General features: G+C 53.2%; 1 protein-coding gene across 2 annotated transcripts; it reads right to left on the reverse strand.

Moving 5' to 3' along the window:
* Window positions 1-4,819: 4,819 nt before the first annotated feature.
* Window positions 4,820-16,722, reverse strand: THEG (theg spermatid protein). Of its 2 annotated transcripts, XM_027585832.2 has the most exons (8): window positions 16,371-16,722; window positions 15,175-15,291; window positions 14,815-14,886; window positions 14,358-14,419; window positions 13,421-13,490; window positions 12,080-12,197; window positions 8,883-9,042; window positions 4,820-5,423 (listed from the first exon to the last, which is right to left on the reverse strand). In XM_027585832.2, the coding sequence occupies exons 1-8, from the start codon at window positions 16,670-16,672 to the stop codon at window positions 5,185-5,187; spliced, it is 1,140 nt and encodes a 379-aa protein (XP_027441633.1). In that variant the 5' UTR covers window positions 16,673-16,722; the 3' UTR covers window positions 4,820-5,184. The 2 variants fall into 2 exon arrangements, with proteins under 2 accessions (XP_027441633.1, XP_027441634.1); XM_027585833.2 differs by lacking the exon at window positions 14,815-14,886.
* Between the last annotated feature and the right edge of the window lie 451 nt (window positions 16,723-17,173).

The raw sequence follows: 17,173 nt of genomic DNA on the forward strand, positions 1-17,173 counted from the left end.
CTAGTCACTCATTGAGTCAATCAGTGAACTAAGCACCTGTCCCCTTCGGCCCTCAACTAGGTGCTGGGCTTGCAGGGGTCCAGTGAGGCAGGGAGATGACCAATAGATACAATGAGAGGATGTGTGTGTGTGTTATAACACGTGGCAGAAACCCAGAAAAAGGGTTGGAGTCAGCCTGGGGTAACCAGATAAAACTTCTTGGAGAGGGCTTTGACAAGAATCATCAGAGAGATGTGAAGGGGGAGGGGAGGGACCCAGATGAAGAGAAGGACCTTTTTAAGGTTTGAAAGTCTCTCTCCACAGACTGATTATTAGTTACAGTGTAGAAATAAGGTAACATTGACCCAGTGATAAAAAAATGAACGTCGTAGTGAGGGGCAGAGGGACACCATGTACCTCCCAACCCTGAGAAGGACGCCACATCACTTAATCCGGCCAGGAATGCATAACCTGTATCTATATTTGAGAAAACTGCAGACAAACCCCAAATGAGGAACAAAGAAGGACTGTATTCTTTAGAAATGTTAATGCCATTAAAAACCAGCCTTTCCCACAAGACAGCTAGCAGTGCAGAGGGAAAGTCTATAAAGAGCATTATTGGGCCAATTGACAAGACTGGAATTCAGATGAGGATTAGATAAATCTATTACATCAATGTCAAGTTTACTGAAATTGATAACTGGTCTGTGGTTCTGTAAAAAATTCACAGTGACATATTTAGGGTTAATATAGAGTGGATGTTTGTGTCCCTCCAGCACTCATATATTGAAATCTCGTCCCCAGTATGATGGTATTTGGTGGTGGGATCTTTAGGAGGTCACGAGGGTAGAACCCACATGAATGGGATGAGCGACCTCATAACAGAGACCCCAGAGAGCACCCTCGCCCCTCTGGCCTGTGAGCATGCAGGGGAAAGACAGCCTATGAACCAGGAAGCAGGTCCTCACCAGACACCAAATCTGCTGACACTTTGATCTTGGACTTCCCAGTCTCTAGAACCGTGAAAAAGACATTTCTGTGGTTTATAAACCATCTGGCGTATGGCATTTTCGATAGAGCAGCCCAAAGGGGCTAAGACACGGGTGAGGTGCCATGATTCATGCAACTTCGGTGGTTCAGAAAAGTGTAATTTGTATCTATAAAACATGCACAGGGGGGCGGGGAGAGCGAATGATAAAGCAAATGGGGCAACATGGTAGAAGCTGAATCTGGGAAAGGGTATATGGAGATTTCTTCCTCCTATAAACCTGAATGGTTTCCAAAAATAAAAAAGTAAAAGAAAAAAAGCTAAAAACGTAAAAAGCCGTGTCCTTAGCCAAGTCTTAAAGGAGGGAAAAGAGAGGCCAGGAGGGCACCCGGGCAGTGGGGACGGCAAAGGCAGAGGCCCGGAAGGCTGAGTGGGTGTGCGCGCCTGTGCGCATGCAGCCAGCCTCTCCTGGATCTCATCCGCCCAAGCTTGACAGGGAGTGTGCAGTACCCGTGGCCTGACGGGCTAGTGACAAAGCTCTCGGGCCCCTCAGGGACCGGGGCCTGGGCCACCCCATCACCAGCTCGGCCTCTGAGACCAGCGAGAGAGCAATGCAGAGTGTGTGCTGGAGATGGGGGGTGACAAGTTTCAGCCACAGCTCAAGTGGTTCTGGAGGTTGTCGCTCACCCCACTCATCTTTTTCTTGCAAGTTTTCCCTCAGAAAAAGAGGTCTGACGATCCTGGGTGAAATGTTTCCAGAACATACTACATGGAGCTGAGGAGTTCTGGGTGAACTGTGGTGGATACACCATCCAAGCTCCCCAAAAATATGGAAGCAGCATTTCTTCCGGCTGCTAGGGGTGATGGTGGCTGACGGCTCTAAGCTGAGTGTTTCCCAGGCCCTGCCTTCGGCCAGAGGGAGTCCCTCCTCCTTCATGGAGGCTGCCCACACCCAGGCACTTGTCCATGCAGATGCATAAGGCCAGCACCTGTGGCCAACAGGGAACAACTCCAAAGCTCCAGAGGCCCCTGTAGGGTCAGCTGAGACTGTCATCACTGAGGCCCGCTGTCCCTCTGTCCAGCCCTTTTCCTTCACTGCCTGGCAGGTACGGGCCCCAGACACTCTCCTGTCCCTAATCTCAGTCTCAAAATCTGCTTCCTGAGGGCATAACCTCTGACACAAGGCGGGTCGTAGTTTGAAAGATTTAAAGAACAAAAAGAAGTCAGGCAATTTTAAAGCGCAGCATAAAGACGACAGAGAAGCAAGCCCGAATGTTGTCCCAAGATGTAAACAGGCCAAACTCAGAGGACTCTCAGGACAGATGACAGGGCGAATCCCACCCACATGCCGTAAAGTAGGGACAATCGGTCACATGGCACTGTCTTCCACCAGTATACACCTTCCCAGTTTACCAGTGTTCTAGAAAATTCCAAACTGTGGGGACAGAGAACAGAGGAGTGGGGACGGGGGAACTGGGTGACCGCAGAGCAGCACCGGGGAATTTGGGGGGCAGATGAAACTGTTGTCTCTCTCGATTGTGGGCTGTGCTGTGTGCCCGTGTTGATGCTCATGAAACCATACCTGAAAAAGTAGAAATCCTGGGGCACCTGGGTGGCTCAGTCGTTAAGCGTCTGCCTTTGGCTCAGGTCATGATCCCGGGGTCCTGGGATCGAGCCCCGCGTTGGGCTCCCTGCTCCGCGGGAAGCCTGCTTCTCCCTCTCCCACCCCCCCTGCTTGTGTTCCCTCTCTCACTGTCTCTCTCTCTGTCAAACAAATAAACAAATACCTTTTAAAAATTAAAAAAAAAAGAAAACGTAGAAATTCTGCTGTCTGTACTTTCTATCTCAATAAAGCTGACCGCAAACCACGGTTGTGATAGGCAACACACGTGGTTCTTCATTAACGCTTTAAATCTCAAGATAAGAATTTAAACATAGGTTAGTTAAATTTTGTTTTGTGAAGACATCTTAGTGTGAAGCTCGTGTGTTAGTAAGAACACTGAAATACGAGGCGGTCTTTGACAAGAGATCGTGCACGTCATTTTGGATATTCAATTGATTTAAAGCTTTTGAGGTGCCTGGCTGGCTCAGTCGGAAGAGCATGCGACTCTTGATCTTGGGTTGTGAGGTCCAGCCCCATTCTGAGTGTGGAGATGACTTAAAAATGAATCTTCAAAAAAAACCTTCTGGAGCTCTTGTTTTGTCTTGTTTTCAATACAAGGTCCCTAAGGTTGACAGTCCCACCGTCCGCGTTGCCTGTTGGGCAGCCAGGACACACTGCAAGCTCGGACAGCTTCCTCCTCCGCCTAGAGTGAGGAGTCAGTCTTTAGGATCGCTCATCTGTACTACCTCCTCTTGCTGCTATAACAAATTACCACAAAATCGGCCAATAAAAACCACACACACTTGGTATTCCCTGGGCAGGAACCAAGGCGCTCCTTCCAGAGCAGCATCCCTCCCCTGAAGCCAAAGCATGCCAGCTGGCTTTGGTGTCATTCCCTCTCTGACACCGACATGTGATTGTATTCTACACACCCAGGTATATTCCAGGGTAACCCCCTTATCTCAAAGTCTTTCATCTCATTCACAAAGTCCCTTCTGCCATGTAAAATAACATAGTCACCAATTTCAAGATGTCTTTGTGGCATTAGTCAGCTGACCACATACTCCAATCTGCTGGATTCGAGATAGGACCTCACGACATCAAGAGGGGTTTGAGTCCTGGTTGGTCACTTCTGTTCCTCCTCACGAATGCCTACATCCACTCATTCAACAAGTACTTAGTGATCATCTCCCTCCCCTCTTCAAGAAACATTTACGCAGGGACTGGGACTCTTGATCTCGGCTCGTGAGTTCAAGCCCCACACTGGGTGTAGAGATTATTTAAAAATAAGATACATCTTTTTTTTTTTTTAAAGAAACATTTATGCAGCAATCCCCACAGGATCTGAGCGAGAAGTGTCAATTATTTGTCGATTTGTATCATTGTATCAAGAGGATGTGGGTGGGTTTGTTTTTTTTTTAACTTTTCACTTCTGAACACCTGTCTAGTTCTGCACCTACAAGAAATAAATATTCTTGGGGCGCCTGGGTGGCTCAGTTGGTTAAGCGACTGCCTTCGGCTCAGGTCATGATCTCAGGGTCCTGGGATTGAGCCCCGCATCGGGCTCCCTGCCCTGCGGGAAGCCTGCTTCTCCCTCTCCCGCTCCCCCTGCCTGCATTCCTGCTCTCGCTGTGTCTCTGCCAAATAAATAAATAAAATCTTTTAAATAAATAAATAAATAAATAACTTAGAGTCTGGTGATACTTTTGGATTCTCAGACTCACGGCTCTTGGAAGGCCTGGGAGAACCCTCGTGGAGGGATTCTGTGGTCAGCAGAATAACAGCTCTCAAAGACGCCCATGTCATTGTCCCGGGACCTGGGACGTGTCCCCTCACGCGGCAGAGGCGACCTTGTCACGGCCCCGAGGTGGGGGTGACCCTGGGCTCCCGGGGGGCCCAGCGTCTTCACAAGGTCCTCACGAGGGGGAGGCAGAGGGTGGGAGTCCCAGAGATGGGCAGACCCCGCGCTGCTGGCGGCGAGGATGGAGGGGGGGCCGCGGGCCAGGGAAAGGCCGGAGCCGGGTCTCCCTGGGGCCCCAGGGGGGTGACAAGCCCTGCCCGGACTTCTGAGCCTGGAACTGTCAGAGAATCAGCAGTGAGTGATCATCTGTGGCAGCAACCCCGGGAGACGCGGATGAGGCTGTGAGTCTTTCCCAACTTCTTTGAGCCTCAGCGTCCACCTCTGTAAATGGGCACAATTACAACCCCCCTTCACTGGGTCACTGTAAAGATCAAGAAGTTATGCGATAAGCATCAGCTCCTTTTATTATGGAGGTCACTGAGTTTGAGGTGCGTGGAGGTGCCCAGGATGTTGTTGGATAAGCAAGTGTGGGCATAGGAGATTCAGAAGGAAAGTTCTGGAGTTGAGGGAGGCGGAAGTTGGGCATCTGAGAAGTGGGAAAGGGCAGGAGAGAGGGATTTGGAAAATAACAGGGCCATACATATCGCAGGTTGGAGGCAAACATAAATATTATTTTCCTTCTCTTCCTCCATTTGGCCGTCCAGCCTGCCCTCCCGCCTTCAGGCCCAAACACTCAGAGCCGACCACACACGGGGTTAGGATGCACTTGGGTGTTTACTGGGAATGGGATCTCAGAGGCCAGGCCTGGGTCGCTCACACTTTTTTGGTGATGTTCTTGGGGGTAGCGAGCTCATACAGGCGAGGGGATGCCCGAGCCACCAGCGACGCTGGGGAAATGTGGTAGGGGTCGTAGCCCTCGTTGAGGTCCTTGCGCACTTTGGGCTTGGCCAGGGAGATGATCCGGGGACTGGCCACTGCCTTCTTGGTGACGTCCAGCACCTCCCAGCGTGGATCTCGGTCAGGAACACACTGGTTCGACTGGGCCTTGGGCACTGGAGAGGGCAGGAGAGGGGGACCGCGTCAGGCACTGGGGTCTCAGACGTGCGGCTGCTCAGGTCTGTGGAGGTCAAAGCTCCCAAGTTCGATGGGCTGCCCATCGACGGGAGAATGGAGATACACAACATGGCCCATCCACTCGCTGGAACATCTCTCACCTACGAACGGGAGCCAGGCGCCCACACGCGCGGCCCCGGGGACGGACGCCGAGCCCACGACCCTCAGGGAGGGAACCAGACACGGAAGGCCACACCGGGTGTGCGTCCACATGTGTGACACGTCCAGAACAGGCTCATCCACGGACAGGAAGAGGGCTCATGGGGGCCGGCGGCTGGGGCGACGGTGACGAGGAGTGATGACTAATGGAGAACGGAGATGGGGTTTCTCTCTAGGGAGACGAAAATTCTAAAACTGATTGTGGTGATGGGTGCACAACCCTGTGAATGTACTGAAAACTATTAAATTGTGCACTTTATTTTTTTATTGCAGTATACTGCACACTTTAAAAGGGTGAATTGTAAAGAAGAACTATGTCAAATGGCCACAGGTCCCAGACAGGGAACACAGGGGCCAGCCTCGTGGCCGGGGTGGGGGTGGGGGGGCCTGAGCGGCCCCTTCCCTAGTCCCCTCCCTGCTCGAATGCTACAGTGGGGAGGGGGCGAGCGGACAGGCGTGGGAGGCATCTCCTCTCCCTGGTCGGCGGACAAGGGGCAACTCCCAGGCATAGGCCCCCTTCGGAACTCGGCACCGGCTTCTTGGCAGAGGCTGCCCTAGCTCCTGTGGGCTCTGGCTTTCCATACTGAGTGGCATGGCTCCTACCAGCCATGTGTGACTAGAGTGCCTGATATGGGCTGGAGTTTTATTTGATTCAATTGTAATGAAATTGATTAACTCATTTAGATCAACCGATTGATTGGTTTTAATGGCATTGAAATAGCTGCCCAGGGCCAGTGGCTGCTGTTGGGGACTGACCACTCTCGGGAGCAGAGGCCTGCGGCTCAGCCAGGCTCCCTCTTCTCACCTCCTGGTACCCCCAGGCCTCTCATGCTGGTCTGCTCCTCCTCCCCTGCCCCCACCACCCCCTCCTGCAGCACATGGCCTGTTGGGGGACTAGAAGAGGGGTGGTCACCAGTGGTCACTGCCTTAGCCTTCAGTCTCTGGGAGCTTCAGGACCCTGGGGCCCCGGAGGGATGCTCCAGTCTTCTTTCCAAGCCCCCTTTGCCCAGAGCCTCTGGGCAAATGAAAAAGGGTTGACCCCTTCTCAGCAGGTAAGCCCTCGGTGGAGAGACCCTGTGGAAAGGGAACAGGGTCCCTCCCACCAGGCAGGCACCCGTCCACGCGGGGCCTGGGGGAGGAAGCCATCGGGGCTGGACAGCGCTGCGGGGTGTGTGTGTGTGTGACGTGCCCAAAGGGAGGGGGCCAAGCAGAAGGGTGGCCCCAAGAAGGACCATGCCCAGACCCCGGCTTCTCTGAATTCCTCTGAGAATTCAGAAGCACTCCTACCATTGTGACATCCGAGCTTTAAAATTCTGTCAATGACAGGGCACCTGGGGGGTGCGGTCTGTTAAGCGTCCGACTCTTGGTTGAGGTTTGGGTCGTGATCTCAGGGTCGTGAGACCGAACCCCGTGTCGGGCTCCACACTCAGAGCAGAGTCTGTTTGGGATTCTCTCTCTCAAATAAATTAATTAAAAACAAAACTCTGCCAATGAAAACTTAACAGTGACGTGGTGACAGTCCCCTACCACACAACACACTGTGGACACACACAGAGCAGTGAGTGGCCGAGGACCCTCGCCATGCCTGCACAGCCCCACGCGGGTCGTTTCTTTCCTGACAGTGCCATCATGGCCATGGTGGGGCGGGGGGGCAGTCTGCTCTGTGGACAAGACAACCTCACACCGCCCTGAGGAGCACAGTTCACGCATGTCTATTTGTGTGCACATCTGTGGCACGGATGCGTGTACACACAACTGCACCCCACGTGTGTGTGAGAGAGAGGGAGAGAGACACGGTGGCCCAGGGCATCGCACACATGTGCTCACGTGCTTCCTTGCACTTAGCTGTCCACTTAAGGAATATTAAGGGAACAAATGACTGAATAAACAAAAGAAGAGAGGCAAACTGGGAAGAGGTTGTTTTGCGTTGTGCTCTGCAAAGGGTTAGTGATTGTCTTATATAAAGAGCGGCTCTCAGGCAATAACCAAAAAAAAGGAACTAGGAAACCCGGAGAATGATAGAACAGAGTGAGCCAAAACGGCCAGTCGGGCTCTCTGGTAATTAAGTGCCTCTGACATTTTGGGCCAGGCATATAACAGACACACAGGATAAACAGAGAAATACATCATAAGGCACACCAGCTGGTGGCAGGTGCTGTGCGGAAAGAGCAAGAGCAGTGACAGGGGCTCACAGGTGCCCAGAGGTGGGCACAGCTTGTGGAATGAAACAGGGCACTGAGGGGCCTCAGCAAGGGGGCAAAGGAGTGAGCTGGTGTCTGGAGAGTGCATTCCAGGACATGGGAAGGGCCAGTGGGGAGGCCCAGGCAGAATGGAGGCAGGTCAAGGCAGCCAGAGGACAGACCACAGGTCCCGTGGCCATGCGAGAGAGGCGGGAGCCCTGGGAGGGTCATGAGCAGAGAAAGGCGAGCCTGATCTGAGTCCAGCAAGATGCCTCTGACAGCCACATGGAAACAGGTGAGGGTGGTGCCAGGGTCAGGGCAGAGGCTACAGCTCTGGTCCAGGGACTGCTGATGGGCCTCAGACGGGGTGCGTGGTGGGGGGGGTGTGGGGCAGCTAGGCGTGTGCTCAGAAGGCACAGCCCACAGGGGTCCTCCGTGCCTTGGACATGGAGGGCGCGACAGGAATGCCAGGCCAGGAGAGCATCTAGAAGGGTGCTCACTGGCACGCACAGACACGCGGCCCCACGACTTTGGGGATCTGTGTGCATACCGTGTGTGCATACCCAGAAGGAAACACACCGAACTGCGTTATCTCCTTCCCTATGCCCTCCGCACCACACTAGAGAAAAAGTTCTCTACAATTTCTGTGCGTTACTTTCACCATTGTCTCATTCGTTTTAAAGGAAAGGGGAAGAATCAGGTCAATGCCATTTTAAAGCTGCCCTCGGACCTCAGCTCGGCTCTAGGGTTGGTGCCCGGGCCCACACCCCACCTTGCTCTCCTGCACCCACATGCCCTTGCCAGGAGATGCACTCGGGCCATAGCCCCTCTCAGTTCTGCTCCTGGGGAATGGCCCCCTCTGCCAGCTCCCAGGAGTGCTTGAGTGAGTCATGCTATGAATGGTGCACAGGTGATTGGACAACTAGTCTGCAGTTTCGGGAGAAGATGAAGGAAGAGAGAAGCTTGAACCTGGAAGAAGCAGACCTGGAGCCCAGGTCTTTTGACTGCACCCCACCCCACGGCCTGTGGCCAGTGCCTTGCCCCAGCAGAACTACTTACTGGCCAAGTGAAGGAGGCGACTGTAGTCTGACACATGCGGCTTGGGTTTGGGCATGGGGTCCCACTCTTCCAACAGGGTGGCTGGGGACCTGGGCTTTGCCAGCCATAGGATCCTTGGGCTGGGGATGGCCATCTGGGCTGCCCTGGATACCTGGGACACCTGGAAACAATTACAGGGAAAGTTGATTCATGATTCATCACAGGCCCCTGGATCAGAAAGACCCCATAAGCAACAGTAAGAGACACAGGACTCACTGGGAAGAAGTTAGTTTGCACTGAGTTCAGCAAGGATTAGTAGTTATCATATATAAAGAGTTCTTCTAAATCAATAACCCAATAACCAATAGGGGCCTGGGCTAATCATACAGGAGAGTAAACCTAAAAGATTGATAATCCTCTGTTGACCAGGGAAGTATAAATTAAAACAACAAAATATCACTCCATGCCAACAAATTTGGCAAAAATGAAAAAGTCTGAAAAAATTATCAAGCCCTAGCAAGAACATAGGAGGAGGGAAAATCCTCATGCAAGGCTGGTAGGAGAGTAAATTAGGACAAACACTTTGGAAAGCATTTGTCCTTCTCAAGTGGAACATGTGGACACTTGAAGACCACCATATAGAGAAACCCCCTGCCCTGGAGCACAAGGAAATGAAGGCAGTGATAGTCACTGTAGCTTGAATATCATGGCAAACACTTGGAAGCAACCAGGTTGTCCATCAGTTGGAGGCTGGGTAAATCAATTACAGTATATTCCTATGGTAGGATGCAATCCAGTCAGTAAAATATTGGTTCTCTATATATGATATGCCATGTTTGAGAAAACAAATATTGAGGGGAAAGCAAGAAAGTTAACACGCCATGTAGGTGTATTAAAAACACAAAATGCTATGATTACAGTCGATGTGTCTAGATAGTAATAAAGTTTAAAATGATGGCAATGAGGCAGAGCTGCTCTGATGGGGATGCGGTTGCCAGAGGCCTGACAGACATTTCACTGAGAAACTTGATCCACTTGCTCCATAGATGACTTCTTAGCGTTTTCCAGATAATCCAGGCACTACCAAAATTGTCTGCTTTGATACTTGTGTCAGCCTACTCAAAGGCAGCACCTAGATGGAGCTCTGTTAGCCAACTGCTAATCATTTGTCTTGATTGTCTCCCTACCCCCCAAAAATGCACTCAAGACCCACTCTTCCCAGGCTGCCCCCTCTTTAGCATATGTCCCGTCCAGCTTCTTTCCTGGACCCGCCTGCCCTCCAGCTGGCTCCTGCACGTATGCAAACAGTCTGCCTGCAGATGAATCAGAGTGGGCAAAATAACGTTCCGAACGTGTGGGCCGGTGACGAGGGGAAGATGAGCTGGCCATTCCTGATACCTCTGGAGAGGGAAGGAGGAAGACAGAGTAATTGTTGAAACGCTTTATCCCTTACAGAGGAGGAGTAGGTCTGAATAAACTTGTGGAAATGTTGTGATTGGTGCCGGTGTATAGGCAATGTTTCGTGTCATAGGAAAGCTCTCCATACAGTAGTTTTAGCAGGAGCCTTCTGGAAGCAGGGGTTGGCTGAAATGACCTCCAGGGGTCAGTCAGAAATTTGAGTCCCTTTCCTCTTAAAATCGTCTTCCCTAAGAGTCACAGGCGCTGCTCTTACCAGAGACATCTTGGTGTTTGTCCTGTTCTGTCCCACTGAACCCTCCGTTTCCTCCTTCCTTCTCCTCCTTTCTTTCCCCATGACTGACACAACGCAGGCCTGACTGCTTGGGGGGGAAATGAGCCTGATGTCAGTTCTGCCTGGAGGGGTGGGCAGGCAGGTAGACATTCACCTGTCCATGTCTTAGCCTAATATTGGTTGCCACTCTGGGCCTTGCATAGGGTAATACAAGCTCAGGAATATTGCCACTAAAAGCAAGAAAGACATGGTCCCTGTCCTCGGGTTGCTCCCAGTCTGGTGGAAGAATCAACAGTCCATCCAGAAACTGTGCTAGGGCCTGGGAAGGGGCAAAGGAGTGTGCAGGGCTACTGGAGGCTGGAGGTGGGGCTCCCACCGACTGGCTGGGAACGGGAGGGTCGGTCAGGCAAAGGAGAGGAGGGTTCTTGAGTACAAAGGGGCTAGATAGAGAGGGGAGCGGTGTTCCGGGTAGCAGGACCTGCGTGGGCAAAGCCCGGGAGGCTCATCGAGGGTCCTGCGCGTCGCCCAACAAAGCAGGTGTATGAAGAAGGGGGGGTCAGGAAGAGCCAAGTCTTGCCGAGCCTTCAGTTCTTAGCCTGGGAATCTGGACTTTCCCAGGGACTGGGAACCATGGAAGGGTTTGGCACACAGAAGGAAAGAGGCATCAGGGCAGGCTTGAACCGGCAAAGGCAAGGCAGGCAGCCCAGAAAACAACAGGTGAATCTCGGGTGAGAGGTGGGTCGAGAGGACAGTGCCCTCCTTTGGATCCCGATTCAACCAAATTGGCCATAAAAGCCTTTTGGGGGGGATCAACTGGGAAAAGTGAATACAGACTGGGTATTTGGATATTAAGGTGTTATTGTTAAATTTTTTGGTGTGATCATTGTTATTATGGATGTCAGTTAGAAATGCATACTGAAGTAGAAGAGAAATGGTATGATGTCTGGATTTACTTTAAAAAATTTTTTTGAAGTGGGGGGTTCTGGAAAACAATCATGTGAAAATCCCCATCAACATATTTAGTGCAGATTAAAACCACAATGAGATGTCAGCTTCACAGCGGCTTTATTTGTAAGAGCCGAAACCTGGAAACAACTCAGATGTCCTTCAGGGGCCGACTGATCCACCCACGTGATGAAACATGACCCAGTGCTCAAAAGGCAAGAACTCTTGAGATGCTCGAGAATCTCAGATACATTAGCTGAGCTGCGAGAGCTCGATCCTGTCACGCGGCGCTCAGGAGAAGGGAAAATTGTGGGAGTGGGGGACACGATGCAATTGCCAGAGGCCATGTCGGGCCTGAGTGGGGAACTGAACTAACTATGTCATGACGTCTGAAACGGGCAGGGAAGGAGGGTCCCTGAGCAGGTTCAAGGCAGTGTTGAGAGGAAAACCCAGCTCCGTCCTGAGCAGACAGACACTGGGGAATCCCGCTTGCTCGACTGAGCAGTGATGTGCAGACCGCCCTGGAGTGTGTGTCCTCTGAGGCGGGCCCCCAGGGAGAGCCAGAGGACAGCAAGGCACCTACCTCAGACATGTTTATGCTCCAGATGTTATTCCGGACCCTCGGGGCAGCCAGTTCCCTCAGGCGACTGGAAGCTTGGTATTCCAGGGAAGACCGAGGAACAGGCCAAATGGGGGCGGTCCTAGGGGACATCCACAGTTGACACAGCAGCTCAGCCAGGGGCATGGCTGTGTCTTCTGCGTGTGTCATGTCCTCTCAGCCTGTCTCTGAGTTTGGGAATGAGGGACAGCCTGGGACGGTGGAGGGTTTTGAAAACACCTCCAGGAAGGAATTTCGGGAAAGAATCCCTAAAAGAAAGCCCCTAAGTGTTCTCAAGGACAGAGCTACCCTCTCCCAAGGTCATCCCAGCTCAGCGTGCAATGGCCATCTTCCAGTTCAGTGCTTCCCTGTCCCCCTCTGTGGTGACAGTGGCTCCCAGGGCCTCTCGCCCACACCCCTGTTGGGACTGGGGTCAGGACTGGACATAAGGCATAAAAGGGTTGGGCCTGTGTATCCAGAAATCAGATGTCAGGTCTGTCTCTGCCCCAGAAAGAAGGCTATGTTTCATTGATCTGAGGCAGACGGGTTTGTATTTTCACATCTCTGAGGTTGGAATGCAGCTTATAAATGCTGTCAGCCAAACATCAGAAGTCCCATGGCTGTCCTCGCTTGCGTGCGCTCTGGGGTGGTTGTTGGCACTGAAATGGCCTCAGCTGAATTATATGCATTCTTGGATCTACAGATGTTAAGTCTAATTGCAGTTTAAGTTATCTTCAGATTACACGATGATTCAGCAATAAAATGGAAAGTTACCATCACAAAGACAGACAATAAAAACAGTGTGGGGAAACTTGTCAACATCTGAGTCAAAAAGTGATTCAAAAAATTCAGACACAGTTTAGCTAATTCATCTGCTATTATTTTCCTTTTAAGTGCATAAAAATAAGTAATTAAAATCTGTGTCTAAATAACTCTAAAGATAGCTTTTAACAAGCATGAAAGTTCTAAGGGATAAGAAGGCATTGTGTTAAAAGTTGTACATAAAATAAGGTCTTAGGATTGCTAGCTTCTTTAGGGCCCAAAAAATCCAGAATGGTGATAAGTAACATTTGTTGAGCACTTGCTAGGCCAGATACTGTGCTAAGTACCTTTTGAGTATGATCCCCACCTCCGCTCATCCCACAGGTGGAGAGAGAGCTGTAGCTCATAGGGTCAAATGCCTGCCCACAGGCATCCAGCCCAGTCTGAAGTCAGGTCATCTACTCCCTGGACCTGGACTCTCCCCATGCCACACTCTGTTAGGGAAGGGAGAGGTTTTCTGCCAACTCTGCCTTCAGAGTGCCTGCTCAGCGCTCCTTCCTTTACCTGTTGTTGTTGTAATACTCCGAGTAGAACCTTTTAGGTCGAGCCAGTTCCTCCACTCGGCGGGACACCTCTACGCAAAATAGGAAACAGCCCCAACTGAGAAACCTGCCCACCCTCAGAGATTTCCTTCTTGCTTAGTGTTCCACTAGCTAGAGTGAGAGGCACAATGTGAGTCACTGAGGGCCTAGAGAGTCGAGCGCCAGATTCCTTGCAGAGAAGTGACTTTTGCTATCCCCATTCTAGGGACAATGGTCTCAGGGGCCTGAAGCCCCTCACTCAGGGCACACAGGAGGGGAGCTGCAGGACTGGAATGGGAGCTCAGGCCCATCAGTCCCTCAACAGAGCTCAGCGTGGCTCCAACAACCCACTGGTTGGGAAAGTGGATTTTGGTCTGCAGTTAGTACACGCCTAGGGTTTACAAGAGCGTAGTGTCCACTCTGAGGAAGATTCTAAAACCCCCAAGAGAGAACCTGCCCTATTACTTCTCTCTAGTAAGAGATTTCTTGAAATAGTTTATTTTAAGGGATCCACTGCTCTCAAAAAGTGTAGAAACCATTGCAGAAGGGAAGGCAAAGAGTCTTTTAATAAATTTAATAATTACCCCCATTTTGGCTGTAGTGCAAATTGGGATTTCCCCTGGAGTTTGCCCCACAGCCCTCACCCCAGGACCAGCCTCCAGCGTTTCTGGCTCCTCAAGAGACAGAGGCCAGAGATGAGATACCTGGGAGATGGGGACTGGGGCACAGCAATAGAGAATTCTGGTGAGGTTAGGGCTAGGGAAGACCCCAGTTGGACTCCTTGGTTGGATCTGGGGCACAGGTTGCAGTGGAATGAGGGTGACCCAGCATGAGAGTTGGGACAAGGGCCACCTCCGGCCCACCCCTGAGCTAGGTGACCCCTCATGGAGAAGTGGAGATGGTGGGTGGGCTCCTCCTACCTGGCACTGTGATGGTGAGGGTGGTGTCTTCGAGAAACCTCTCTGTCCAGTACACAGAAGGCCTGGAATACACCAAGGCATGGCTCAGGGTCAAGGAAGCTGGGACACAGGCTTCCTGTGCCCTGCTCTGAAACAGAACTCAGGGCACCTTACAAACACAGATATGCACAGGAGGGAGACAGTGAGGCATGTGGGGAACTGTAGATGCTTTTGAGCAGAGCTGATGCTCAGAGAAGGAAGAGCAGGACCCAGGGCCCTATCACGGGAGCAGACCCACTTCTCAGCTGGGTGGACTGGCGTCCAGAGCACCAGGGTGGAGTTGGGAATGGCCCTCGGGGTGAGGAAGCCCCCCATCAGAGGGCCCTTTCTCCCAATCCTTGCCCCTGGTGAGGAGGAGGGATCCCCTGGAGCATGCCCCCCCCCATGGCAGGAGATGGAGGGGCACCCTGGGACTTACCAGTAGACACAGAACTGCAAGTTCCTCTTGCATGGGGACACCCAGGCATAGCCCTTACAGCAGCACCCCATCCTGCGATGAGACAGGCCCTAGCCCCTGACTTTGCTCTGTGGCTCCATTTGCTCAAAGGCCTCAGTGTCCTTCACCAGCACCCAGAAGCCACCCCAGTTCCATCTCTGGAGCCCTGACTTCTAGCCTCCCTCTGTACCTGGCCCCCGGGTCATCACATGGGTGAGAGATGGGACAGGGTAGAACCCCAGGAGCTGCCCTCCTCCTCGTGGACCCCACACCTGCCTCCAGCAGCTCCTCCTCCTCCTCGGCCCCACCCCCACCTCCAGCGACACAGCCCACAGGCCTCACCTGTCTTTCAAGACTTGCCAGTTGGTCTTGGGCTTTGCCAGCTCAAAGACCCTCTTCCTCCTCTTCCTCGCTCTGATGGAGGAGATGCTGGGGAACCTCTGGGTGATGGACAGCCGGCTTTGGGAGAGGTGGGCGGTGAGTGGGTCAGGGCCCTGCCCAGCGAGAAGGAGCCTCTCTGGGGCGGTGTCTGGCATCGCAGACCCCTGAGTGGAAGTCCTGGCTCGGAACCGGCCGAGTCACCACTGTGAGGCCCTCTGCAAAGTGGGGGAGACCTGCTCCCAAGGCACCAGGCACCTGAGAAGACTAAAGAGGACTAAATCTCATGAGCAGGTATTAAGTGCCAACTGTGTGCCAGGCCTCTGGAAGCCCAAAGACTGGGAGGAATAGGGTGTCTGGGGCTGAGACACCTGCCTGTTCTCTCACTGGGTGCCACCCCTGGCCCAAATGCCCCCCCCCCCAGGCCCCTCTCACTGGCCTGCGCTCTTCCCCCACAGCAGATGTCGCCGGCCACCACCTGCCACACCGTGTGTGCGTGTGTGTGTGACACAGGCTCCGTGAGAGTGGGGGTGGGGGTGGGGTCCCCCTGCAGTGGGGGGGGGGGGCAAGGGGAGAGACTCTTCCACCGGAACAGCCGAGCCAGGGTGAACCCAGTGCGTGGACCCAGCGCAGGGCAGGCCGGAGAGTTCCGGCAGAGGAGCCGGTCTCGGAGTCCCGCAGGAGAGAGAGCACCTGTTTCTTTCCAGGACTCCACAACTTGCCACAAATCACTCCCTGCAAACGCTCAGCCCGCCAGTTACCCCTTGACTGGGAGCACGTCGTCCAGGCTGTCTCAAACACTTCTGGGAGTTTGAGGTACTTGGAATGGTTTTGGCTTTGAGTTGGGAGGTTCTCCCCATCCCTCTTTCTCTCTGACTGAGGGCCTCCACTCCTGGCTTCCCAACTCTAGCACCTGAACCCTGTCTGTCCAGCTCCCCAAATCAGTGCTTTTGTAAGGTTTCCAATTCTGACCCTCCCCCCCCCCCCCCTCCGCCTGGCTGTGGCTGTGTTTGCCTCAGAGGCCAGTGAGGGGCCACCCTCCTGTCCCGCATGGCTCACACCTGGGGTGCCGCAGTCCCCAGCAAGGGCACACAGGGCCACCCCGGGGCGGGGGTGGGACCGTTGCTCTCCCCCCACTGCCCCTGCCCCAGCAGGCCCACCTCATCTCAGGGATGCCCTCGTCGGCGTCTTTCTCCAGAACCCTGTCCAGCTGCGGGAGGGCCACCTTGGGGTTCTGGGGACCGGGCGCTTCTTCCCCAGTCACCTCCTCTGGGAGGGTCTCCTCTTGTTGGTCTTCAAATCTCAGCTCCCCGTCATCTGGGTACCTGGTGTCCGTGGCCTGTCGGCTCCCAGACACCATTCCCTGCATGCCCAGGACGCCATAGTCCCGTCCCCTGTGTGGGCTGCCTCCGGCCTCCGAGCTGTGGTGGTTGAGGAGCGAACTTTGCCACTGGTCCCCCATGCACTGGGCCCTCTGCAGTCCCGCAGCCTTGCTCCCCAAACACCCGAGTGTGTCTGTGGTCCCCGGCGACAGGAGAATGGCCCGCCCGCATTCTGGGCGCCCACATTCCACTCCCATCATGGCCGTATGTGCTATCGCCCGGACCATACGGCAGCTCCTCGTGGGGGCCTGCTCACCCACCGGACCTTAGCCCCTTTCTCCATCTTTTCCTGGCTAAACCAGGACTAGTACCCAACCCCATCCCACATTTCTTTTTTTTTTTTTTAAGATTTTTATTTATTTATTGAGAGAGAGAGAGAATGGTAGAGAGAGAGCATGAGATGGAGGAAGGTCAGAGGGAGAAGCAGACTCCCTGCTGAGCAGGGAGCCCGATGCGGGACTCGATCCCGGGACCCCAGGATCATGACCTGAGCCGAAGGCCGTCGATTAACCAACTGAGCCACCCAGGCACCCCCATCCTACATTTCTTCTTAGTAAGACCCCATCTGTGCTCAGTTCAAG

The sequence above is a fragment of the Zalophus californianus genome, chromosome 1 (assembly GCF_009762305.2).
Source record: "Zalophus californianus isolate mZalCal1 chromosome 1, mZalCal1.pri.v2, whole genome shotgun sequence".
NCBI classification, from domain to species: domain Eukaryota; kingdom Metazoa; phylum Chordata; class Mammalia; order Carnivora; family Otariidae; genus Zalophus; species Zalophus californianus.